Raw genomic sequence first — 27293 nt, forward strand, 5'->3', positions numbered from 1 at the left:
TGAGGTTTCAATATTTTATTCAAGTTTTACTTTAAGTGATGTTAATTACAGCATTTGAAGGGGATGATCTAATTCCACACAAAATGGAAGACTCTAAAATGTACCCATTAAACTGCTAAAAAATAAACTGAGTAGTGAGAATATAACAAGTCCAATTTTTATTCCGAGTGTTGTCACAACGTGATTACAGTCACAGAGACTCTTCCCAGCTTAGAGCTGGGACTCTTAGAAGCTATTTCATACTCTGGTGCAAGGGTAGAAAACCACAACATGAGAGGGAATTAAGTCCTGAATTATTGGCTTAATCACATCCACCTTCTCCACCCCAAAATGGCACAAAAGAAACAGCTATCACGCCCTGCAGACTACTTTTGGTGTAAAAGAGGTGATGGAGTGGGTGGAAACAGGTCATGAAAATCTGTCTAAAAAAAATCTCTTTCAATGAGTTTGTACACACCATCAATGAGCCTCTCCTTCATTCGGGTAGGAAACCAAAGTTCAATTCTCAAGAATTCATCATTTCATTCATTGACTCAATATCAATTAACAAAGTGCCTACAAATTATCAGCTTCCACTTGCAGCCATTTCTAGATAAAAAAGAAACCTGAACTCTCTAGAGGGGCCACCAAGGTCCCCCCAAGTCTACAGCTGAAAGGACTTTTCATGGAATTGGGTTTCTTCTGTACCTCTGAAAGGGTAACACTTTAAAGCTCAATCATCTTTAACCTGGAGGTCTAACATGATATTTAGCAATACTTGCATCCCAGACATACAACATTAAAAGGTACACTAAATTCTGAAGGTAGCTATGCTCAAAATAGTTTAAAATTAAATGATTGTACAGTATCCATTTACGCCTGAAACTCCAGTCCTAGACCAAGCTTGTGGCCGCCAGCATTGACATTCTTGCCATCCAGCAGAGCCGATAGCGTCAGTTTGATACCTGCAGGGGGAAGAATCGGGGAGAGGAAAGAGGGAGGAATGGAGGAGAGAAAATATAAGAAATATCAACACATAGAAGACAGGTTAACACATGGAGGCATGCCAAAGCACACTGGCAAGACCACAGCAATTTCAGAACCTGCTTTGGCTGTGTGTGATCAGCAAGGCCAAACCACATGGCCCATCAATCCCTGTTACTGAACACCATCTGACTGATTAATTGATAGCCTAGAAGGAGCTTATAAAACACCAATTATTATTCCACAGCCCACCCAAACCCACTTTAGGGAGTCCACTTTCTTTTGTCCTCTCATCGCCCCCTGCTACAATAACCTCTCTACCACTGGCACCATGCAGTAAACTTCTTCAGCAAAAATACCTTGAAATGAAACCCAACCATGAATCAGACTCCAAGGCCTCACACTCAGTGTACACACAAACACACACACACATGCACACAACTAATTGGTATTTTCCCTACAATAGCTTGATTTTGCCATCAGATAATCTTAGATTTCTAGAGTTCAAAGACCCAACATGATGAAACTAACCCCAAGGTGGTACCATCTCCTGTAGTTCTAATACACAAGGGACTGGTCTAGCCAATCGTGCAAAGGAAACCTGCACAAGTTATACAATAAGGATGATCTATGTGCTAATTTTAAGAACCTGCTGGAAATAAGTATCGAGCATGATGAATACACTGGAAAAACAGATGGAAAAAAATAACCAAAAGTATAATGTACGTTAGCCTTGACCTTTTTTCTCCTATTTACTACTTCTAGTTTCCAAATGTCTTATAATGTCTATAACCTTTTATAAACATTTCATTATAAAAACCTTATATACACTCATTTAAAATTTACAAGACAGGCATTATATAAGCAGTAACATAAAGCAGCAAACCAGCACCCTAATTTTCTTTAAAGTAAATAATTAATCTCACTCATTTTCACAAGCAACACATACCTGGCTTTAGGGTCTGAGTGTATCCTAAACCTATCAGGCTGGAGTTGTTCACTTTAGCCTAGTCAAGGAAAAGATAAGACACAGTGAAACCGTTAAGTACTTTATGTTTCCTTCTCCAAAATGAGTAAAAGCTTTGTAACAACCAACTCTGGACTTCAGGATCAAATTCTCTATCTTTATGACAACTTTTTTTATGGGATTCATTCAAGTCAACATGAAATATATAAAATCTGAGAGCTAAGTCTCAGAAAAGAAACTCAAAGAGTCAACACAACTATCAATTAAAAGGAAGTTATTATTTAAATTTGATTCCTGAAGGTATGAATGCCCAATTTCATTTATACTGAGTAGGTCTGAATTTGTAACAGGTGAAGACACTTTCATTTGTGGCCAGAGAAATAGAAATCTTTCTTATATGGAAGACTTCTTCAAGATCTATTTAATTAGGATAAGGGAAAACAGCAAATGCCAGATGGGGTTTTGAGGGGGTTTTTTGTTTGTTTGTTTTTTAAGGCATAGCATTGTTAGAATTTTCCCTTCATGAAAAAAGCAAGCAAAAATCATATGGACATGAAGAAGGTTTGGCACTGCCATGCCTGAATTTAAAATGTATGCTGGAGCAAAAGAATGACTTTGCCAGTCACTTAAATTTCAGCACTTAGTGAATGCTGATTAATAATTAATTCAATAAAGCAGTTGAGTCAATAATAATTTTGCCCTCACTCTTCTGCCTGAGTTGTAGGGCCTCTCCCTGGCCCCTTTCTGGTGAAATAAAGAGAGGTCAGGAGCACAGCAATCTCAAGTCATGAGAACACCAAGTCCTGGAAAAAGCTGAGGCTGCCAAGGTACATGTTTTCAACCTGACAACCCCCATGAGAAAGAACAAAGCAGGGGGAAGGAAGATCTCCCAGTAGTGAGTGAGTGAGTGCCCCATCTGGCTGTTCCTTTTTGCTTATACCATCTAATTACTAAGGCCCCTTTTCCTAAGGCACTTAACACTCAGGGAGCCAGATTCAGTTTCCATTTCAGACTTCAAATGGGCTGTTTGTAAATTACACAAGCACCATCCCGTAACATGAGATTTCCTCATTCCACTCCAAAAAGGATGCAGCTAGTAATGCCCTGTGACAAAAGAGATGAGCTGAACAGGATTTAATGCAAAAACCATACAGCAATTGCTAAATGCCAGGGTCTGGTTTCTTAATATCCAATACAGAAGCAGGGCAAGAGAATGAAAAATGAGAAGGAAAATGAACATTTAAAACCTTAAGGTTCAAGGTAACCCCTTTACAGTCTGCAGGTGGAATAAGGGCTGATTAGACGAAGAGGCTCCCCAGCAAACCATCAAGTCCAGACCTCAGTGTTTACCGACTGTCTGCCCCATCTGCCTTTGACCTCTCTGAATTTTCAGTTCCTCATTTGTGAAAACAGGGTTGGGATGATTTTTTTTTTTTTTTTAAGGCACCTATCTCAAATAGGTTGTGTAAGAATTAAACACAGTAACCCACCTATAATGGGCTGCACACAGTGCCTGGCATGCACAGTGAGTGCTATTACTGTTATCACTTTCCTCATTTCAAACTCTTTCCACAGGGAGAAAATTTCTAGCCCAAGCACAGAATCCCAGCCCTCCAGAGTGATTGCAACCCAACCTTCAGGTGGAGCCTGGGCAATGCATGATTCCACAGGTACTCACCGAGAAGCAGGCATCGGGGTCAATCTGATACTTGGCCGCTATTCCAAAGCGAGTGTTACTATTTCCTGCTGTCCAGGCCAGATTGACAGCGGTCTCTAACTTCTTGTTCACCTTCTGATAAATGGAGCCACCAAACTCTGTCCCATCATTTCTGCAAACAAGCATAGCACAGATGCCCAAAGACTGGCTAGAACCAGGCACAGCTGTCCAAGTCTAACAGAGGGCAGGGATGCTATAAATGGACCAAAGCTGACACAAAGCAGGTACCAAATTAGGGAAAAGCCTGACAGGAATAGAACAGACACCAGCATTGGGAAGGTTCAAAGGAAGGGAAAGGCTATTTGAACCATCACTAGGAACACCAAAGGGCAGGAAGCTCAGGATGCATGGAACTTTGGAGGTTTGCTTCCAAAATATTCTTTAAATAAAACCAGCAAGTAAGACATTGGGATTCTGGGAAATTTTTCTTTTTTGCTGCTGCTGATGTTATTACTTTTATAAAAGTGACTATAAATAACAATGGTAAGGAAGCAGAAGCAATTGAGAAGAGAACACAGCCAGAAATGGTAAGAAAGACTGGGCCTCTAGTATTCTTCAGATGGCAAGTTACAGCCCTTAGCACCACCAGCTGCAGCCACTGCTGTGTAGACACAGCCAAAAGTGACCCGGTCCCTCAGAGGACCAGCAATTACAAAAGAGCTTAACCTGAAACTCAAACTCCTCTACTTATGCAAAACTCTTAGCGCAAACCGCACTATCTCTACAGTTCTGATGGATGAAAGGGAGCTACTTGGTGCTTACAAAATGTTTCTAGCTTTCAAAAATGGAATGAAACCCAACTGGGACAAACTCCTTCCTCTCTTCCAAACACCCCATATTGACTCCAGCCTCTGAAGATATCCCCCTCCCCTCCTTATATTTTTAACATGAAACAATCTCAGAGTTGTGCCTCATCGTCTTGGGTGTTTCAAGTAGAAACGTCATCAGAAACTGGTAAAGAGGGCAGCCCCAGTGGCTCAGCGGTTTAGCGCTGCCTTCGGCCTGGGGTGTGATCCTGGAGACCTGGGATCAAGTCCCGTGTCGGGCTCCCTGCATGGAGCCTGCTTGTGTCTCTGCCTCTCTCTCTCTCTGTGTGTGTGTCTCTCATGAATAAATAAATAAAATCTTAAAGAAGGAAAGGGAAGGGAAGGGAAGGGAAGGGAAGGGAAGGGAAGGGAAGGGAAGGGAAGGGAAGGGAAGGGAAGGGAAGGGAAGGGAAACTAGTAAAGGCAAAGCCCATGTGCTTTGGAATTCAGCAAAGAGCTTAGAAGTCACTCACTAATCCAAGGACAAATAGTTACTGATTCATTGCAAATTCTACTCCTCACCAATACACTCTCCCTGAAGTAGATGCTCATAAATACATTCTAAATGCTGAAATGTTCCCCTGGAATTCAACCACATAGACGTTGTGCTTCCAGAAAGTACAGGTTGAGCCCAGGCAACCCCAATTCACACGGAATCCTAACTTCTTCAGAAAAACTGAGTATGCTACAAAACAGCAGCTTGTCACAAATAACAGATTTATAAGTGACTTTAGTATAACTAAAATGGGAAAATTTGGGGGCCTCACATGTTTGTCTAAAAAACTTGTTTTTTCAGTAAACTCTAAAACCAGCAACACGGCCATCTTCCTGTACTGAGCTCTCAAAACCCTAAACGGAGGGAATTCATTGTTCCAATTCATCTATATAAAGCACAAAGAAAAAAAAAAAAGCACAAAGAGCGTCTATTACACATTGGGGCCTCCACAAGCACCAGAGCAACCCAGATTAGCTGTGTCAGCTGTTTCCACGCCAGCTAAAAATAAACCATGTCCACTTATTAAAAATCAGGTATGTGAGGCTCAGGTATGTGGGGAAAACAGCTAACAGTCATTGTTATTCCTAGAACTGATGCCAATTTCCAATTCCAAACCAAAGAAGGTCTTTCCATTTCAGTCAAAATTCTAACTTCGGGTAGCTCAGTGTTTTGAGCATCTGCCTTCGGCTCAGGGTGTGATCCTGCAGTGCCAGGATCCAGTCCTGCATCAGGCTCCCTGTGGGGAGCCTGCATCTCCCTCTGCCGGTGTCTCTGCCTCTCTTTGTGTGTCTCTCATGAATAAATAAAATGTTAAAAAAACAAAACAAAATAAAACAAAAATTCTAACTTAACAAATCTTTCTATTGCTTGTACTGTTTTTCCCGTGACATTTTTGTATGTTACTTTTTTTTAATTTACCCATCTTTTTTACCTTTTTTGGTATATATTTTTTTAAGATTTTATTCATTTATTTGACAGAGAAAGAGTGAGCACACAAGCAGAGGGAGCAGCAGGCAAGGGGAGAGAGAGAAGCAGGCTCCCCTCTGAGCAGGGAGCCCTAGAGAGGCTCCATCCCAGGACCCTAAGATCATGACATGAGCTGAAGGCAGATGCTTAACCTGTTGAGCCACCCAGGTACTCCTTTGGTGTATATTTCTACGGATTTTAACACATGTACAAGATCTGTGTGACCACTACAATCAGGATACAGAACAATTCTATCTGCCCCCCGCCCCAAATCTCATACCACCCCTTTGTGGTCACACACTCCCACCCCCAACCTAGGAAACCCTAGACTATCCTTCACTATGGTTTTCATGGGACTCTCTTGTTTTAAAAAAACTCAAAAATTACTCCATTAATATATCTATTACGTTAATTCCGTTATATTAATTACAGTGGTCCTCCCTTATCTGAAGAGGATATGTTGCAAGATCGCAAATGGATGTCTGAAACCACAGATAGTACTGAAGCCTAAACTTACTGTTCTCTACTATACATACATACCTATGATAAATTTAATTTATAAATTAGACATAGTAAGAGATTAGCAACAATAACAATTTTTGAATAAAATAGAACAATTATAACAATATACTGTACTCAAAGTTCTATAAATGTGGTCTCTCTGTCTCACAAAATATCTTATTGCGCTGTATATCCCCGTCTTTGGTTTTGGGGGGTTTTTTTGTTGGTGGTTTTTGTTTGTTTTGTTTTGTTTTTAGAGAGGGAGGTATAAGGAGGAGCAGAGGGAGAAGCAGAGAGAATCTCAAGCAGCTTCCATGCCCAGCATGGAGCCCGACACGGGGCTCCATCTCATGATCCTAAGATTATGACCTGAGCCAAAATCAAGATTTGGATGCTTAACCAACTGAGCCACCCAGGCGCCTCAGAGTATATACAATCTTCTTAGGATGTTGTGAATGATAAAACACCTACATGATGGGATAAATTTTAGGTGAATGACAAAGACATGTGACATAGCGTCAGGCTACTACTGATCTCTTGACAATACATCAGAAGGAGGATCATCTACTTCTAGACTGTGGTTGAAAATGGATAACTGACATTGTGGAAAGTGAAATGGCAAATATGGGGGAACTACTGTATAAAAATTCCTCATGACACCTGGGTGGCTCAGTGGTTGAGCAGCTGCCTTTGGCTCAAGTCATGATCCTGGGGTCCTGGGACCAAGTCCCGCATCAGGCTCCCCATGGGCAGCCTGCTTCTCTCTCTGCCTGTGTCTCTGCCTCTCTCTGTGTGTTTCTCATGAATAAATAAATAAATAATATTTTAAAAATTAAAACTTTTAAAATAAATAAAAATTCCTCATGGTGCCTGGGTGGCTCAGTTGGTTAGTGTCTGCCTTCAGCTTGGGTTGTGATCTTGGGGTCCTGGAATCAAACCTCATGTCGGGCTCCCTGCTCAGCGGGGAGTCTGCTTTTCTCTCTCCCTCTGATCCCCCAGCTCCTGCTCTCTGCTGCTGTCTCTCTCTCTCTCTTTCAAATAAATAAATAAAATCTTAAAAAAAAAAAACTCCTCAAAAAAGTTTATAAATGGAAATGTTAAGATATTAGTATCCCTTCCTTGTCTTTAAGTCACTTCTTTAGTGACCTCTAGTGGAAAGAAAGAAAACTGGTAAAGTTGTCCCCTACTCATGCCACAGGTACCTCCTGCCTATGGTGATTTTAGACTTAAAGGTGCATTTCCAGGGTGCCCAGGTGGCTCAATCAGTTAAGCGCCTGCCTTCACCTCAGGGTCATGATCCCAGGGTCCTGGGATCAAGCCTCACATCTGGCTCTCTGTTCAGCAGGGAACCTGCTTCTCCCTCTCCCTCTGACCCTCCGCCTGCTTGTGCTCTCTCTGTCAAATGAATAAAATCTTTAAAAAACAAAAAGTGCATTTCCATTTACCTAAATCAGCAGCACTCCACTTGAACTCCCAAATTTGATTACAAGGGGCTCTCTAACCTAATCTGCCCCTTCACCATACTGTCCAGTCATTAATAAAATGGGCATGCTATGCCATGTAGAGAAGACACCGTATGCAACCAAGATCATCATCCCCTAACCTGTCTCTCAGATCTGCATTTCATTAAGCACAGCCACCTGATCTTAGGCATCATACAGAGAAAGAGAGCAGCACCTTTCCCCACCACTTTGTTACTAAAACTGAAAGGTGCTCTAATGTCCACTAAAGGACACTAGCAGGGAAGGGACACTCCTCTGGACAGACATCATGCCACTGCTGTAACTGATCAGTCATTCTATGTGTACCAGTTACAACACTGACCATCTCTAGAACAGAAAGACTCTAAGCCACTTCTGGAGATGAGCAGGTGGGAAACAGAAAAATACCAGAAGGCCATTTGGTTCATCTGATTTGAATATACTCACTTAAAAAAAAAAATGAATACACTCATATTAAAGTAATTTAAAATTGAGCTTGGGGGCACCTGGGTAGCTTAGTGGTTAAGCATCTCCCTTCGGCTTAGGTGGTGATCCTGGGGTCCTGGGATCAAGTCCCACATTGGGTTCCCTGCAGGAAGCCTGCTTCTCCCTCTCCCTATGTCTCTACCTTTCTCTGTGGCTCTCATCAATAAATAAATAAAATCTTAAAAAAAAAAAAAAATTGAGCTTGAAAAGCAATTTCTCTTCTACACAAACTCACACACCACACTCATGTACACTTACACGTTAGTATGGAGCTGGAATTCGTCGGTCTTGTAGCCAACTGCAAAGTTGCTCTGGGTCACTCGGGACTTTGCAGTCTCAAAATTCATCTGGTAGCCAGCCAGCCAGCCCTCATAGCCCAGCACCAAAGCACCCCGGATGGAAGGACCAGCAATGTCAAAATCCACGTCACAGCCCAGGTTGATGTGCTCCCGCTTATACCCTGTCTTGATTTTAGCATTTTTTTTCCTGAAGAAAAAGAAATTGGATTAAGAACACAAACTAACTTACTAACTTACCTTGCATACCAAGAAATTTAAAAAAAAAAATTTAATCCCAGTTTATATACAGAGATGCAGGGCCAAGTCAGGGCCCAGATCTTCCTTATGCAGCTGCTGCGCTCTAACGGCAGAACACAAACTCTCCAACCAGAATCCAGTCTGCAGAAATGCCATAATAATGAAGTGAGAACACAGCCTGGAAAAGCTTGGGGGGAAAAAGCACTAAGTAATTGTCTTTTACTAACCTCTCCCTATGCTTAATGTAATGATTTACACAGGCATTTATTAGGGAGAGTGCCACCATGTAATTATGAAACAGATGTTTCTTTGCTATCCTCCAAGTCTATGAAAAAGATATGGTGTATCTGTCATGAAGGCAGCAATCTCAACGGCAACTTTTAAGGAGATGGTTACTTTCTTACTTTGTGGCTCACTTAGTAAGTAAATAAACCAGCAAACACTAGCCAGATCCTTCTAAGTATAAATATAACTGATAGCTTTTAATTCATTATTCATGAGATCCCAATGAGTATGTATTTCAGAGACCTGGGTATTGAGATGAACTGGAGGCCTTGCAGTCATGGGGGCCAGGTCCCTGCAAGTCAGGAAAAGTCCACAGGTCTTGTCTGCTAATCCCAGTTTTGCATATATGACCAGGTGAGTGCCTATCGTGCCTACTATTCAGGAAACATGGGTGAGTCATGTCACCTGCAAACATATTACCTTGCCTTACCAAGGTCACATGGGAGGCAAGAGGACATTATTAAGAACAATACCAGCAATGGATTGAAATGTAACAAGTATGTTCAAATCTATGAATTCATTCATACACTTAAAACACATACCTAAGTCATCTTCAGAGACTAGAAAAGCAATATGTTACTTTGAAACAATAAATTAAAAAGGAGGCAAACATTTAATCCACCTTTCCTACACTAACTCTATCTTAAAGTAACCAATAGTTAATCAGAAGTTTCTTTTTATTGCAATATTCTAGCTAATACCTGAAGAATGAATGATTAAAGTAGAATTATCACCAGTTTGTGACCTCTAATGAATTGTGAATAACACTAACACACAAAGAACAAATTGGGCCTTCTACGTCCAAATCATAGAAGCATACAGCACCATTTATATTCTACAACCCCCCCCCCCCACCAGTGGAACCTAAATGCAATGAAGCCTCTAGACTTACCAATTCACAGTAAATGAGGGAGACAGAGGAACAAGTTAAATGGCACCACAGAGACACAAACAGCAAAATGCAGTCTGTATGTAATCTTATAGGACAAATGACCTAGTTTCAACTTCAATAAATTGCAAGTGGGGAAAAGGAAGAGGAGGAAAATCTAAAAATTAATGAGATTTAAGGGCCATATGAACCAATTTTTGCAATTTTGCATGGGTAACTTTTGATTCTGTAAAAAAATAAAATCATGTAAATCTGATCAGGCTAGAGATTTAAAAGTATGAAGGAACTTATTTGTTACAATGTAATCATATTGTGGTTATGCTTATTTAAAAAGGAGTCATGGGAGGGGATCCCTGGGTGGCTCAGCGGTTTAGTGCCTGCCTTTGGCCCAGGGCGCGATCCTGGAGTCCCGGGATCGAATCCCGCATCGGGCTCCCGGCATGGAGCCTGCTTCTCCCTCTGCCTGTGTCTCTGCCTCTCTCTCCCTCTCTGTCTATCATGAATGAATAAATAAAATATTTTTAAAAATAAAAATAAAAATAAATAAATACATAAAATAAAAAATAAAAAGGAGTCATGGGGATCCCTGGGTGGTTTGGCGCTTGCCTTCGGTCCAGGGCGTTATCCTGGAGTCCCAGGATAGAGTCCCACATCGGGCTCCCTGTATGGAGCCTGCTTCTCCCTCTGCCTGTGTCTCTGCGCCTGTGTGTGTGTGTGTGTGTGTGTGTGTGTGTGTGTGTGTGTGTTTCTCATGAATAAATAAAATCTTTAAAAAAAATGTCAATGGATCCATGCTGAAAGAAATAATTGATTAAATAAATAAATGGAGAAAAAGAAAGAACTCTTTCTCACAGCAGAATCCCAATTAATAAATGCAGAAGGAATGATGGGAAGAGAAAATCACCACTTGCCAAACATAATTGTTGCAGGCAAGAATCACTAATGGATACTAACTTTCTTAGTCAAAGGATAAGAAACAGAATATTTACAGAGTCTCAAAGAATCTCCCAAGATACTTATTTACAAAGAGAAAAATAGCTACATAGAGAAACCTCACAAGCAGCACTTTAATCAAGTGATCAAAGTTAATGTCACTGGTAATGAGGCATACTGACATATACGCCCTAGTATCACACACCAAGACAGACACAACACAAAAATCACTTCTGTGGCTGTCAAAAATGCATAATCTGAGTTTCACCATGAGGAAACATCAAACAAATCCAAATTGAAGGATTCTACAAAATAATTGGCCAATCCTCTTTAACACTGTCAAGGTCACGAAAGAGAAAGAAAAACTAATGCCCAGATTAAAGGAGACAAAAGAGATTTGACAACTAAATGCGATCTAGTATCCTGAACTGGATCATGGACCAGAAATAAGACATTAGTAGGACAACAGATCAGTTAACTATATGAAAGCTACATAAATTTCCTGGTTCTGATGATCATGTTATAGTCATCATGTAAGATGTTAACATTAGGAGAAGCTAAGTTGAGGATATATGGGAAATCTATACACTATTTGTGCAGCATTTCTGTGTATGTTAACTATAAAACTATTTCAAAATAAAAAGTTAATTTAAAAAAAAAAAAAAAGCATTCCTCTTATGTGTATTACTATAGGACCTAGAGACTTCTCTGCAAACCTCCCAAAGGTAATAGGAAATACCTTACAAATTCCAAAGTGTGCCATCTCAGGGCAGCAGGCAAAATCCTAGGCAGCAAATTCAAGCATGTGAGTATATCCTCCTGCCCCTCATGCTATCACAGGGTTTCTCTGGGTAACCTCTCTCATCATGGCAAAGTGCCGGGAGGAAGTAGGCAAGCAAGAAACCAATGCTGCTGCAGGAGAAACTACAGCAGAGATGAAAAAGAGTAAATCCAGCTCCTGCCCAATGGTCTTCACGTGATCCATAACAAAGTTACAAAAAACTATAACCTCCAGACACAGAAGCCCTGTGTGTCCAGTTCTTTGCAGTTACCCTGCATGCAGTGCAGGGTCTGAACTCAGTAGACCCTCCCTCCAAAAGACATTTTTCAGAAGGGAAGAAAAGAAATAATATATAACAGCAAAAGATGAAATTCATAATGCCACTTAATGTACATTTAAAGACTGTGGAGGATTAATTTTATATGTGTATTTTACTATAATGTTTAAAAACCAAAAAGTGAAATTCAGTATATGCCCTTGAGCCTGTCAATGATATGCAAAACAATCTCCCCCAGATTTAGGAGACCCACTGTTCTAAGCAGGGAGGAAAAAAAGAAAGTTTTCCTCTCCTAGCCACTTTGAAAAGCACTCAGGAGCTGAGGCAACCAACACACCATCTTGCCTCCTGATGAGCCCAATAACTGTAAAGCTTAAATGCTTTGTGGCTGAGGGTCACAGAGGAAAAGAGCAGCCTCCAGAGCCACCCTCAGTTAGAAGCCTCCCTGCTCCTAAGCAGAAAGCTGAGGAGAGGGCCCTCCCAGCCTGAAAACTGGGGCTGGGCACAGTGTTCACTTAACCCCTGCTTCCAAACATCGCCTGCTGCCCTATTGCCTTGGCCATTTGCATTAGCAGCAGCCTCATTCATATGACACAGAGCATTACTAGACCACAAGTCCTGAAGCCTGGCCACAGCTAAGGCCAGGAGAACCACAGTGGGCAGCACAGAACCTTACTACACAACATGGCTAAACGTCCTTGCTAAGAAAACACACGAGACTCTTACCCTGTGTTTGGTGAGAAGGATGAATCAAAGGTCAGCTTCAGTCCACGTGCAAGCTGAACCGAAAAGAAATTTGCCAGGCTTAGTCAAAAGGCAGGGCAACAGATGTCAATGAATAAAAATGTGTCTTTCCACAGGTGACCATTACCTGATCTTCCACAGTGATCTCTGTGCCTAGAGTGTTGTCAGTGTTCCATTTCTCTGTAAACGTCAGACCATATTCAGTCCATCTGTACTTGGTTTCCAGACTGCCCGTCACTTTGGTGGTCTCAGTGTTGGCTGAACCCGAACTTGTAAATTCCTTTAAAAGGAGAAAGAGAGTCATAACCTGTATGCCAGCACTGCCATGGTACATCATGCCACCCTAAACAGAATGCATTTTCCTTTATGTAAGAATGTGGTGGGGGGAGGGGGCACCTGGGTGGCTTAGTGGTTGGGTGTCTGCCTTCAGCTCAGGGCATGATCCCTCAGTCCTGGGATCGAGTCCCACATCGGGCTCCTCAAGGGGAGCCTGCTTCTCCCTCTGCCTATGTCTCTGCCTCTGTGTCTCTCATGAATAAGTAAAATCTTAAAAATATATATATATATATGGAAAAATATATATATATATATGGGAACAAAAGCTATTCCTATAATTCAATTCAGTATTTAAATACAGATGGGGCTAAAGAAATCTGTTGATTAAAGGACTCTTATGGGGAATTCTTTGTCAGGAGACAGCTTCCTTCCTCCCTGGTAATGCTTTGGTCTAGACAGGAAAGCAATCCCCCTTCTATCCTACTTCCAGCACTGAGCTAAAGATGACACTGCAGTAGATCAACCCCAAAACTTCCTCCTTCTAACAATTACCACATGCACAATCTAAAAGGGACTGCTAAAGAGGCCTGGGTACTCAGTCAGTTGAGCATCCAGTTCTTGGTTTTAGCTCAGGCCAGGATCTCAGGGTCGTAAGATCAAGCCCCTGGTCTTCAGATGGAGCCCTGGGTCTTCAGGATCCATGCTCAGCAGGGTGTCTGCTTGAGATTCTCTGAGATTCTCTTCCTCTCCCTCTGCAGTTCCCTCGCTTGTACACACACGTGTGTACACACTCTTTCTCTAAAATAAATAAATCTTAAAAAAAATAAAAGGAACTACTAAGACTTTTAAAATAATTTTGTGGCATTAAAAACAGGTCAAAAAAAGAACACGTCAATTTTTTTTATTACAGATTTTTATTTATTTACTTGAGATAGAAAGAGAGTGTACACAAGGGGCGGTGGGGGAGGGCAGAAGGAGTATGGAGCAAACTACAGGGCTTGATCCCAGGACCCTGAAATCATGACCAACTGAGTCACCCAGGTGCCCCGAAACAGGTCTGTTTTAAAGTAATAAACAAGGAAAACAACAATGAGTATTAATAGCTGCTAAATTGGGGACCTACAGGCAGGGTTCCCCTGAACCACCCATCCCATAGAAGATGCAATGAATGTGACAGCCACAACCGCCACAATCAAAAAGGGCCTTTCATTTGGCTCTGCCACCCAGGACATGGAAGTTATTTACTGATCTACAATAAACAGGCATACTCCATGTCGGTTAGACAACTTACCAGTCCATTCTCAGATTTTGTTTTCAAGTCAAGTTTTATTAAGCCAAATCCTAAAAGAAAGAAGATAATGACTATTAACAGGTTAAATAACTCGAGTAGCATCTCTGCCTCCCTTCTGTTGTTTCAAAATGCCATGAGTGTGTAGGGAGCCTGTCTCCGCTGCTGCCTGCCTACGTGTGGAACTCAGGGTGTCACCAAAGAGTGGCACACCGAAAGGCATGGCACCCCCGAGCCTCACCTGTACTCCCAACAGAATGTGAGGAAAAGATGCATGATAGCGCGAGCACGTGCCTAAGGATGGGCTACATTTAGAAATCACACTCTGCTGCAGTGGCATACAAAGAGCTGCTCCAACCCGTGGGAGAGGAAACCAGAATGTCCACTTGCCTGTAGCAATTCATGAGCCTGCCCCTACCGGGTGCACAAACCAAAATTACTTTACTAGCCATAGACAGCTTGTCTTTTTTTCCTGACATGAGAGTTCTAAGAGCTACCTGACCTACGTCTTTCAAAATGCAGTGGGTAAAATCCCTACGTGCCAACCCAGTCTGCGAGCTCACACACTCACCATAACCCTTAGTGAAGACGTCCCTGGCAGATTTGCCAAGATCAGCATACGTGGGAGGCACAGCCATCTTCTGCTACAATAAAAGAATCACCAGGAGAAATACATTAGTAATTAGGGAAATGAGTTTTCCACCAATAAAAATTATTAGCTATAATTAACCACCAATAAAAATCATCAGCACAGAGGTCCAGACTCCTTATTCTCCCAGATGTGCACAGGAGCACGGGAGTCTTGTGCTCTAGTGCTTCTCCTGGCATCCATGAGTTTTTGTTGACAGCATATCAGCCTGCCTTTAGACTTCTCCTTGGCATCCCCAGGACTGAAAACAAGCCCAGAATATAGCAGGAGTCAGTAAATATTTGCTGAATGAATTAATTGTCAAAGACACATTCTCATGAGCCAGCTACTTCACTGAACTGCAGGGCTCTTGCCAATGAAACATATCTTCTTACAAAATGTCGGCTACTAAGACATTAAATTCACTGAATAGAAATCAGAGCTTGTCAGGCCAACCTATTCTCCATATGGTTCTGATTTCATCCATTCAACAAAATACTTACAGATTACCTACTATGTGCCAGAACGAATGTAACTTTTCACAAGATTTTGCATTTCAGGAGAACCTACTTTTTTTTTCAAGATTTTATTTATTTATTTGACAGACACAGAGAGAGCACAAGCAGGGGCAGCAGAAGGAAAAGAAGGCGCCCTTCAGGGGAACCCATTTTTTAAGAATCGTATTCCTCATAGAGAATACAGTAAAACTGAATAATTAGGCAACTTTCACATGGAAGGAAATAAAACTACACACACCCCTCAAAAATTAATTCAAACAAACATTTATTGATTTGTTTTATTTTATTTTTAAAGATTTTATTTATTTATTTATTCATGAGAGACATGGAGAGAGAGGCAGAGACACAGGCAGAGGGAGAAGCAGGCTCCATGCAGGGAGCCCGATGTGGGACTCAATCCTCGGTCTCCAGGATCATGCCCTGAGCAAAGGCAGACAGACACTCAACCGCTGAGCCACCAAGGCATCCCGACATTTACTGAGTTGTAATGGTACTTTATTTTTAAAACCAACTCTCAGGGGCACCTGAGAGGCTTAGCATCTGCCTTTGGCTCAGGTCATGATCCCAGGATCCTGGGATCAGGTCCTGCATCAGGCTCCCCACAGGAAGCCTGTTTTTCCCTCTCCTATGTCTCTGCCTCTCTCTGTGTGTCTGTCATGAATAAATAAAAAATCTTTAAATAAATAAATAAATCAACTATCAAAATACTACTTGAAATTGTTGCATATCACTAAATCAGTCAACAAGCATTTATTAAATACCTCAGTGATCAAGGAAGGCAAGTAATTCAAACAGTCCTTTGCCCTAAGAACCACAATGTATCCCTGAGAGGCTTTGCTGTGATGTATCACACACATAAAATTAAAATCCAAATCCAGGATGGCACATACAAGTGTGCTCCACCCAGGAGGAGCCATGAGAAAGCAACCATAGCCTGCATCTTCCTCATTTCCAGAATCATTAGCCTTAATTAGCAGAATTTCAATAAACTCATAAATGGTTCCACTAATTTTTAAAATATAGGGCAGCCCAGGTGGCTCAGTGGTTTAGCGCTGCCTTCGGCCCAGGACCTCATCCTGGAGACCCGGGATCAAGTCCCACGTCAGGCTCCCTGCAAGGAGCCTGCTTCTCCCTCTGCCTGTGTCTCTGCCTCTCTCTCTCAAGCTGTGTCTGTCATGAATAAATAAATAATTTTTTTTTAATTTTAATATGTAGTGTACCTAAATCGCCAAACTGAATCTGCATATACCCCATCTGAAGCCACATATGTATGTAGTCACACAAATCAACACCTGCACAGCATGCCCTTGGTAAACGGGAACCCAATGAAAAGTGGTTCAAGTGACCCCAGGGGGACAGTATCACAACTGGAAGCTGCGTTGCTGACCTAAGCCTTAACTTCCAACACATTGCATGAAGCCCACAGAAGCAGGGAGTATATTGTAAAATAAGCAAGTATAAACTTCCACATTTTGAAATTACAAAAGTGTGGTCCAAGTCCTATTTTACTTTTTTCAAAGGCTTTGCTAATTCTGCCTCACCCCACTTTTGTGTCAGAGCAGCGTGGAGTGGAGCAGCCCCGTGAGCTGTTTACACTCTCCTATTTTTGTTGCTCTTGTTATTTCTTGCACGTGATCCGGCTAGAACCATGGATAGCTCAGTCCACGTCTGCATCAGCCTACAAAGAACACTGGGAAAGATCCATTTTAGGCTGTCCTGATTGGCTGTTTCAAGTCTGGGGACTCCCCTCTCCTGACCTGTTCCCCTCCCACCCTAAGCAAACCTCACAGACACATCCACCCCAGGGGCAGACCAGAATACCGTGCACCAGAATACCCCCAGCCTAAATAAACATGCTCCAGCCACAGATGGCCCTGGCTCCTCCCAGGAGAAGCAATGAAACAACCATGTGTCAAGGCTGAGACAACGCAGCCCCCAGGAAATGTGCACATCTCAGCAAAGGGCCCACAGCACTCTCCACCCCAGCCAATGCTAGTAGGGATTAGTAGACTGAGCATCCATCTTCAGCGCTGCCCTTCCCCTGCCACAAATGCAGCCCCCAGGTGAGGGGAAAAGGAGGACCGTGCCAGTGTCTCTGGGTCAGCTAAGCCCTCCCTCATACCTCAGGGTCCAGCGCCTTCCCAAGTACCCTCTGCTGCCTCTAGGACCCACCTCACCAGACATGGGCAGCTTTCCTAGCTGGACTGGTCTGTCCCTCAGTGAAAAGACAGATCACTCATCATTTAATGTGCCCCAAATGCCCTCACTCATTACTAATCCCCAAAACCCAACAAGCAAAGCCACCTGCCCAAAAACACTCCACTGCCAGCAAACATGGCCCTAAAGTACACAGCCGTTAAGGAGATTACCATGGAAGGACAAGGGAGTGGGGACCGCAGAGGGAGCCTGGACCAGGCCAAGCTCTCTGTGCAGCTCCAGCTCAGCTACAGGGAAGACGTGCGGGATCTGAGTGAAGCCAAGCCCACTCCTGGACCCAGGGAAGGCGAGAGGATGACTCCCCCTCACTAAAGGCCCCAGTGTGCCATGCAGAGGTAGCTTCCCCTATGCTTTTGGTGCAGTCCTCCGCTTTCCCCGCCCAGTCTCCTTCTGCATTTTCTGAGGATTCATGCAAGGCCTGAGACAGCTCAGCTTTCTTACAACTGCCAACAGCACCCAGAAAATGCCCATTTTTACACAGTTCTCAGCACCCACTGCAAAAACAATTTTTAGTGTAGAAATAATGATTTCCATTCATGTTTTCTCAGGTCGGGACCAGAGGGAAGAGAGCTAGGTATCCTGCCTTTTCACTTAACATCCTGCCTGTGCTGACTCCAAGGCTGAACTCTGGCCCTAGCCCCTACCTCCACCCACATTTGGTGAGCTCCAAATCGCTCACCATCTCTCTCTGTGACATCCACTCCATGTGCCTTCAGGAGACCATCCTCTGGAGGCTGACCACAAAATGGGGCACTCTGACACAGAGCTGACCCTGGACAAATGGGAATCAGAAGGCTGCCTGGGGGAAGGCGGGAACCTAGTTGTCTGCCTGGGGAAGGCTTCAAGAAAGAGCCCAGGGTCATGGTTCCCGAGGATATGTGGGACACAAGGGATGGACAGGCCTGGGCCGGGGAGACCTAACTTTGACAAGGACTAAGTAAGCCACAACAGGCAACAGGAGTCCCTGGTATCCCTCCACTGCCGCCTAGCCTACCTACCCAACCGTTCCCTGGCTGACCTTGAACAGATTACGCAAGCTCCACTCCAGTTGAGGAATGAAACTCCAGGCCCTACTGGAAGCTCAAAGCCTAGAGATAGTATATCGCCCAGCATGGCCTGCCTAACACTTACATAACCTCCGCCTAGAGGGAACATAGCTTCCTTGACTCATCAGTTGCCGAGCAGTGACGGCTGCTCTGCTCCCAGCGCCCCCACCACTCCCACAATGCACACCTACCCCCAAATTGCGCCCTTGAACTCAAAGCATCCAAGAGCCTGTCACGCCTAAATTCATCCAAAATATGTAAAAAGCTATGTGTCAAAGATGACAAGCCCTAGCACGTAGCAGATATTCAATATAAATGTCTGTTTAATGAGTAAATGTGCAAAGAGCATGAAAGCATTTTTATAGTAGGAGGAAAAAAATAGAAACTTAGTATCCAACAAGAGGGTCTAAGTCAATGACAATGTAAACCAGGCAGTAAGAGCTCCCTCCGCAGCAGGGGGTGGAGAGACCCACAACCAGCACCCTCTTCACCCACCTTGACCTGAGGAGAGCTCAACTCAAGCCGACAAGACTACGTGCCTGCGGAAGTGATCACTGCCTCTTCTGACCTCGGAACAAGGCATGGACTTTATTCTAAGGGCCTCAGGGAGCCACTTTAGAGTGAATGACATATCTGTGTTTGAGAGGCTCACTCAACAAACAAATTGGCAAAACTGTAAGTGAAAACATCCACTGTTGGTGTGAAAAATGGCCACTCCCATTCACGCCAAGTGTAAGTACTTTGTACAGTACAGCCCCTCTGGAGACAGTTGCCGGCCTGTGTCTAAGCGGGCATATATCAACCTCGTGGCAATTCTGCTGTTAGGAACCCACCCAAGGCACCCAAAGATGTGTACATGAGGATGCTCACTGCAGCATTACTTTTAACACACAAGCTGGAAGTACCTTAAATGTCCATCGACAGGGAAATGAATGAATAAAAAAAAAATTTTTTAAGATTTTATTTATTTATTAATGAAAGATACACAGAGAGAGAGAGAGAGAGGCAGAGGGAGAAGCAGGCTCCCTAGAAGGAGCCCAATGCGGGACTCGATCCCAGGACCCTGGAATCACGACCTGAGCCAAAGGCAGATGCTCAACTGCTGAGCCACCCAGGCATCCCATGAATGAATAAAAATTAAAGTACGTGCAAACTAAGGAGTACTATGTGGTAGAAAGAACAGGATGGATTTATGCATTGTGGCAAAGAAAGCTATCTTTGATATACAGCTATCTTTGAACAACACGGATTTGAACAAGTCTACTTATATGTGGATTTTTTTCAATAAATACAGTATAGTACTATAAATGTGTTTTCTCTTATGATTTTCTTAATTATTTTTTCTCTACCTTAGTTTGCTGTAAGAATATATATATAATATATGCAACATACAAAATATAAGTTAATCGACTATATCTTATTGGTAAGGCTTCAAGTTAACAATAGGCTATTCATAGTTAAATGAGGGAGAGGTCAAAAGTTATACAAGGAGGTGCCTGAGTGGCTTAGTCTGTTAAGTGGCTGCCTTCAGCTCAGATCATGATCCCACGGTCCTGAGATTGAGCCCCTGCATCAGGCTCCCTGATACATGGGGAGCCTGCTTCTCCCTCTCCCTCTGCCTACTGCTCCCCCTTGTTTATGCCCTCTCTCTCTCTCTCTCTCTAATAGATAAAATCTTTATACAAGGATTTTCGACTGCTTGGGGGTAAGCATCTCTAACTCCCATGTTGCTCAAGGCCCTGCTGTAGTTAAATGAAAAAAGCAAGTCACAGACAATGTGTTAATTCCATGTTATTAGAGGAAAACCCTTTTACAAACACATTTGTATATTCACACATTTGTGAATGATGGAAAGGCATGTTGAAATGCTACAAGCCCATCTGTAAATTGTGGCTGCCTGGGAGCTGCTTCTGGAAAGAAGAGGGGGTTTATGGAGGTAGTAGAGTTAAAAATAGGATTTTCAATGTTTATTCCACTTTATTATTTAAGTTGTTGGGATACAATGATAATTTTTTTTAAGGACAGGAAATTTAAAAATCCAGCCAACGTGTCTGAAATTGAGCTATGTTTGCCTACACGACGCAATAAGTCATGTTCTAAATGGCTGTTGCAATAGAGGAGCCAAAAGGAAAAGCCATGTGGAAAGTATCTATCCTGGTTCCAACAACAGATGCAAACCACACTGAGATGTCACAGTTAACAAGCAAGGCCTATAGGGGACACATTCTACTCCCAGGTGACCACCTGTAGCTCTGGACATCCTGTCCAGGAGGCAGGAGTTGGACAGTTTCCTAATTTTAGTGTACATGAGAATCACCTGAGCCACTTGTTCAAAAGCCTCCTTCCCTCCCTCTCAGCCTTTCCTAGCCTAGCAAACAGGCAGGACAGCACTTTTCTCTGCAGAGGCAGAAGGATCCAGACACAGGAGCCCTGGTACCCTCAGAGAGCTAACCACCACTGAAGTGGTTCACACAGGAAGCAGGGTAGCCTTAAGTCCTCGAGGCTTAGTCAGGATAAGTCTTCTGAGCAACATTACAGCCAATGGGTTGACAGACACTATCTTCAAGGGCAAGGGTACAACAGAGCTAGGACCTAAACACCAGGAGCCACCCTGCTACAGCATTTCCCAGCCTATCCGGGTGCCCAGGCAGCAGGATACAGTGACTACTAGAAGGAACTATGAGTCTGGCAGAGGTTCTACTGGCACCAGCCTTTACTAGCTGTATAATTTTGGACAAACCTCTGATGAACTTATATTCTCAGTGCCTCATTTTGCTCCATAAAATGGAGCTAACAATAGTGTCTTTCTTGGCCAATAGGAGACACCAGCAAAAGATGGAAGAGTGAGGCTGGGGCACTCGTTCCCCAAGCTCCCTCCCTGCTGGGCATTAGGTGGGCACTGATGATCTTCCAAGGCCATGGCTCCTGCCAAGGGGCCCTATCCAGGTTCCAAAGGACCCAAAGTTGTGGGGAGGGGGAGGAGGTGGTGTGGAGCACATCACTTGTCAGGTGCTCCACACTCTGCTCACATCTTGGCAAATGATCCCTTCATTATTACTGCACATAAGTGCATACCTGATTCCTGCAAGGACCCCAACTAACATGGCAATCACCTCCATCACCATCACCACCGTCCTGGATTTCCCTTAGAAAGGGAAAATTGTAAGAAAGCCTTTGGTTCTGCTGTTTCTCTTAACAGCATTAGAGGTGGTTTGTCTGAGCAGAACTGGGCCAGCATATAGGAGGAGCATCAGACCAGCCAGGGATTAGAACAAAAGCACCTCCCCCTAACCCTGGGGACCAGGAAAAGCAAGTTCCCCAGGAGGAGGCCAGCCCAGCTCTGAAAGCCAACATACTGGGCCCACACCATCAGAAGCTGCCACACACATACCCATCCCACATTTTCTCAGGGAAAAGGCAGCCCCTTGTTAGGTCTATAGGATGCTGGCAAAACCAACATCGTGTGCTCTGGTACCAAGTCTGTGTTTCCGGCACAGCTGTCCTTCCCTCCCACTCCACGACAGTCTCACACCGGGCAGCCCGGCTTCCTAGGCATTGCTTCTATTTTCAAACACCCCGGGAGGTAGGCCACCACCAGCACAGCCTTCCATCAGAATCCTCAAGACAATGTAACTGACCCGGGGACACCCTGCCTGCCTGCCTGCCTGCCCACCCATGAGGTTTAGGTCCCATGCACACCCAGAGCTCCGGCGTGGCCTCAGACTCAAGTTACCTGGAGCCTTACTGCCTGGCTTGATCCAGTGGGGTTAAAATAGATAGTGCTTGGGCAGGTAGATCTGGGAGTCAAGCAGCCCTGAGTTCCAGTACCAGTTCACAACTCTCTGGATACGTGGCTCAGGGCAAGAAAAGTCTCACTTTTCTCAGGTTCTAATATGGGGAAAGAGTACCTATCTCAGCATCACTGTGAGAACTGAATTAGATGGGTAACATGAAATACTTAATACAGTGAATAGTGCCTGGGAGGTATGCAACAACCAGATAGTATTTTATTAGAGATTTACATTTTATGTATTTCTTATTATAATTACCTTTGCAATGCAAGTTATCAAAAGGCCACTCTCTACCTGACCATAATGAGGGACTGTTTAGCTGAATATTCTCCCAGTAGGTCCTAGAATGCATCCTATCTCACCCGAGGAAAAACTGACCTTTCAATCCTGACAGATGTCCAGGGTCACTGTCCTTGCGACAAAGAGGGATGACTCCACAGGACTGTGATCCACTGCAATCCACTGACAGCTAGCCTACGCCCAGCCATACACATGTTCACTCCGATTAGTGGGAAAGAAAACACTTCCCCTCTGAACAGCAAATCCTACCATTCAAAATGCATTCACATCTATTAGCTCATCCCAGTGGCCCCTTGGTGTGGCAACCTCAGTGCAAAATTGCCAGCCCTACCAAAAAAAGCAAAACAAAACAAAAACAAAAACAAAATTGCCAGCCCTGGAACTAGCCAGACAACCCTGAATCCCAAATATGTGCTCAAGCCTCCTGACCCATGAAAAAGAAACAAACCATAGTACCTCTCTCCCAAGGCTTGCAGGATAGTGGATTCAATGTTACAGAACACATGTTAAGCCCCCAGGAGGGTGCTGAGCAGGCCCTCAATTAAGGACTATTTTGATGATGATGATGATCACACAGGGGAGAAACTAAGGAACAAGACATTGACTTGACCTGTACTAGATCTGGGGGCTCCTGTCAGAGCTGTGTTGTGAACTCAGTCTGCTCTCCGAGACTCCTTCTAGCACAGTTCTGGGTAAAGGGCATATAGATACCCACCCACACACCACTAAGAGCAAGCAATGAAAAGGAGGATTGTGCCCAGGCCGGGTGGAGGATCCCACTGGTCACATTTCCTCAGTGGCTACCAGAAGTGTCTGTAGGGAGCCCAAGGGCACAGACCCTCTGAGTACCCTGAGGGGCTGCCTGCAGATTTGAGCTGGCTCTCAACCACACATGCCAACAAAGTCATCACCAACAAAGAGGGTAGGCCATGAGAAATTCCATCAAGGACCAAGTGAACTTCAGTCCCTTGGGAACATCTTACAGGCAAAAGTGGAGGGCCAGCGTTTCTCCTTAGCACCAGCCTGAAGGTTACTGTCCACATCTGCCTATTGCCCAGCAGGACCAGCAGCCCACAGTCAACTCATCACTATATGGTCCCCCTAAGCCACTGTATTTGTGTCTACAGATAGCCCTTGCCTATTGCATACAGAATAGAATACAGAAATAAAACTAAGTAATCAAGTAAGAGCAGTACTACCCCCTCCCCACGGTCAAGAATTTTACTCTGGACAATCTCCAGGGTCAAGCATTTTACCAATCCACTCATCAGAAAGAGGAAAAGCACCAGGCCCAAAACCTTAGGAGAATCCCGACTCACTGGGGTCACCCCACCACCACCACCCTGCAGGCCCAGAAACACCAGTTCTACAAGTTTCCCACAGGATGTGAAAAAGTCACATAACGAAGGTAATAGGTTTAAAGCAGATTTCAAATTAGGAAACAGATCTGCGGGCAGCCCCGGTGGCGCAGTGGTTTAGCACCGCCTACAGCCTGGGTCTGGGTCGTGATCCTGGAGACCCAGGATTGAATCCCACATCGGGCTCCCTGCAGGGAGCCCGCTTCTCCCTCTGCCTGTGTCTCTGCCTCTCTCTCTGTCTCTATGAATAAATAAAATTTAAAAATCTTAAAAAAAAAAAAAAAAAGGAAACAGATCTGCATCTCAGTGCTCCAGGGCTGTACATTCAACTGCGAGTCTTTAAATATCTGTGACTCTCTCCTAAGCAAGGGTATTTGCTGGAAGTGAATGAGTGTGTGTCCCTTAGGATGTCCAAGATCAAGAAACTCTGGTCTGGGCCTGCATCCACTACATATGCCCATTCAATAATTTCACAAATACTTAATGAGCACCTACTCTAAGCCACATGCTGCCATCGTAAAAACTATCCTTCTCTCAGTAAGGGTGAGTTGCTTCTTGGATAAAAAGCAAGATTGCATTTGCCCCCACAGACCCTTCTCAAGTACCTAATGTGGGTCAAGTGGCACCACCCCAGGCGCTGAAAACAAAGCTGCATAAGGCTTAAGCCTAACCCTGTAGAACTCAGTCCAGAGCTGGGCTGGAGAAACAAGGCAAGCCCTGGGCAGTCTGCCCTGGCCTTGCCAACAGTGAATGCAGAAAAGGAGGGATCCATTCTCTATCTCCTCCAGAGAGGTGAGGCTGGTCAAGGGAATGGGTCAAACAAGGCTAGGCTTCCCTCAGCTCTGCACCCAAAGGCAACTTCCTGCTTCAGCCTGACCTTGTCTGTCTATAAACTTCTATAAGGATTTTTCATGAATTATCCTGAAAATTACTCAGTGCCCAGTATACAAGTGCTTAGTAATAATGTTTAAAATAACAGCAGCTGGCTGTTTATTGAACCCTTTCCAGAACACCACGTGGAGTAAAATGGTCTGCAGAGGATGGGCTAAATCCTCCCAAAAAGCCTCAAGGCTGTCCAGCTTTCCCCTGAAGGCTTCGTGTTGACCAACTCATTTTATTCTTCCCAAAAACCCAACGAGGGAGAGCTGTAACTGCTCCTATTCTACAGATGAGAGCACTCAGGCCTGCTGAGTGTGACCTTGGACAAGTCACTGGGATTGCAAGTCCGGAAATCCAAGGGCTCCGAGCCAGTTTCGTGAAGGCGCCGCCGCACTCCGTGAATGAACGAGCAAACAAACCGGGAGGCGCTCCAGAGGCCAAGGAGGCCACATCCCGCTCCCGCCGGGCCTCCCTTCCCAAGGCCTAGCCCACCGCCCGGGCCCTAGAGGCCTAGGCCGACTCTCCGGTCCCGCGGGGAGGAGTGGCACCCGCGGACAAGGCCGGGCGCCAGCGTCCCTGGGCGTGCACCCACGGGCCGGGCAGGGCGTGCGGGGCCGGGGGCCGGGGGCCGGGGGCCGGGGGCCGGGGCCGGGGCCGGGCTGGGCCTCGGTCATCACAGCGGCTCATCCCCGCGGCCACCGCATGGCCCGCGCCGGTCCGTGGGCCGAGCCCGGCGAGCGTGGGTGGCGGGCGGTCCCCCGCCGGGCCGCGAGGGCGGGACCCAGGTCCAGAGGGCGCCGCCGGCAAAGGTCACCGAGACCTGCAGCCGGCCGGGCCCTCACGCGCGGCCCGTGCCCTTCCGCCCGCGGTCCCCGCGGTCCCCGCAGGCTCGAGCCCCAGCCGCAGGCGCCCCGGGGCGTCCGGCCGCCCGCTCCCCGCCCGGGCCGCCCGCCGAGGCCTGCTGCGCCCGCCGCTGCCCGCCCAGGCCCTCGCGGGGCGCCCCGCTCCCGCCCCGCTCCCGCCCCGCTCCCGCCCCGCTCCGCTCCCCCGCGCCGCCCGGCCCGGCCCGGCCCGGCCCTCGGCCCCCCGTCCGCGCGGCTCCTCCCTCCACCGCCTCCCGCTCAGCTCCCGCGGCCCGGCCCGCCCCCCCGGGCGCCTGCGGGGCGCGGGTCCCCGGCCGAGGTGCCTACCTCGCGGGCGGCGGCGGGCTCGGCGGCGGGCTCGGCGGCACCTACCGCGGAGGCTGCTGCGCGAGGAACCGAGCGCACGGCCGGGCCGAGGGCGGGGCGGGGCGGCGCGGACGGCGGCGGCGCGGACCCGCCCCGACCCTGCGCGCCCGGGCCCGCGAGCCCCGCCCCTGGGCCCGCCCCGGACACCGCCCAGGCCGGGGCCCGGTCCCCGCGCCCGCGCCCGCGCCCGCCGCCCCCTCCGCGCGCCCTCGGCGCCTGCCCCGACGCGGTGCCCCGGGCGAGTGCGGGCGCGCGGAGGGGGGCGGCGAGGGCCCCGGCGCGGGACGAGGCGGCGCGCGAGGGGTGCGTGCGCGGGGACACGCGTGCCGGCCGCGGCGGCCGAGGGCCAAGCGCCGAGCAACCCGGGTGCGCCGAGCTTTTGCGCTCCAGAGTAGCAGGCACTTTCCCCGGGAGCGAGACTGCCAGTGGCCATTTTCGGAGCTTTTGCGAAGTGAAAACAGCAAACCGCGCTTCGGCAGAACGTCCCCCGCTGGGAGCCCGAGAGCGCAGACGGGAGGCGGGAGCCAGCCCGGGCCCCCGGGGAGCCCCCGCCCCGCCCCCGCCCCGCCCGAGCCGGCGGCCTCCGTCACCCAGAATTGCGCAGAGCCTCGTGGCCGGTCGGAGGGGCTGCGCGGCTTTGGCCTCCGCCAACAAACGTTCGTTCTCCGCGCCTCGGGGCCCGTGGAGGAGGCAGGGGCTCCGGGACCCGGACGCTCGCTCACCACCAGCTGTGGCGCCGATTAAAGGAGCAGGCGGCTGGGGCGGCGGCAGAGGCCAGAGGACAGGCTGCTGGGCCGAGGGCAGCGGGAGGAGGAAAAGGCAACTGACTGGTGTTCCGATGGGGCCCGGATGCCGAGAAGAAGGGCACCAGCTTATGGGGTTGGGAGGGGGAGGGGGAGGGGGAGGGGGGCGGGGGCGGTGCAAAGTGCACCGGG

At 46.2% G+C, this 27293-nt stretch overlaps 1 protein-coding gene across 3 annotated transcripts; it reads right to left on the reverse strand.

Moving 5' to 3' along the window:
- VDAC1 (voltage dependent anion channel 1) lies at positions 1 to 26968 on the reverse strand. 3 transcript variants are annotated; one of them, XM_035696837.2, is made up of 9 exons: positions 26949 to 26968; positions 14964 to 15036; positions 14396 to 14445; positions 12956 to 13108; positions 12811 to 12863; positions 8642 to 8869; positions 3609 to 3759; positions 1913 to 1970; positions 1 to 944 (listed from the first exon to the last, which is right to left on the reverse strand). In XM_035696837.2, the coding sequence occupies exons 2-9, from the start codon at positions 15028 to 15030 to the stop codon at positions 853 to 855; spliced, it is 852 nt and encodes a 283-aa protein (XP_035552730.1). In that variant the 5' UTR covers positions 15031 to 15036; positions 26949 to 26968; the 3' UTR covers positions 1 to 852. The 3 variants fall into 3 exon arrangements, with proteins under 3 accessions (XP_035552730.1, XP_035552728.1, XP_035552729.1); XM_035696835.2 differs by lacking the exon at positions 26949 to 26968 and adding an exon at positions 26320 to 26450; XM_035696836.2 differs by lacking the exon at positions 26949 to 26968 and adding an exon at positions 26365 to 26426.
- Between the last annotated feature and the right edge of the window lie 325 nt (positions 26969 to 27293).

The sequence above is a fragment of the Canis lupus genome, chromosome 11 (assembly GCF_003254725.2).
Source record: "Canis lupus dingo isolate Sandy chromosome 11, ASM325472v2, whole genome shotgun sequence".
Classification (NCBI taxonomy): domain Eukaryota; kingdom Metazoa; phylum Chordata; class Mammalia; order Carnivora; family Canidae; genus Canis; species Canis lupus.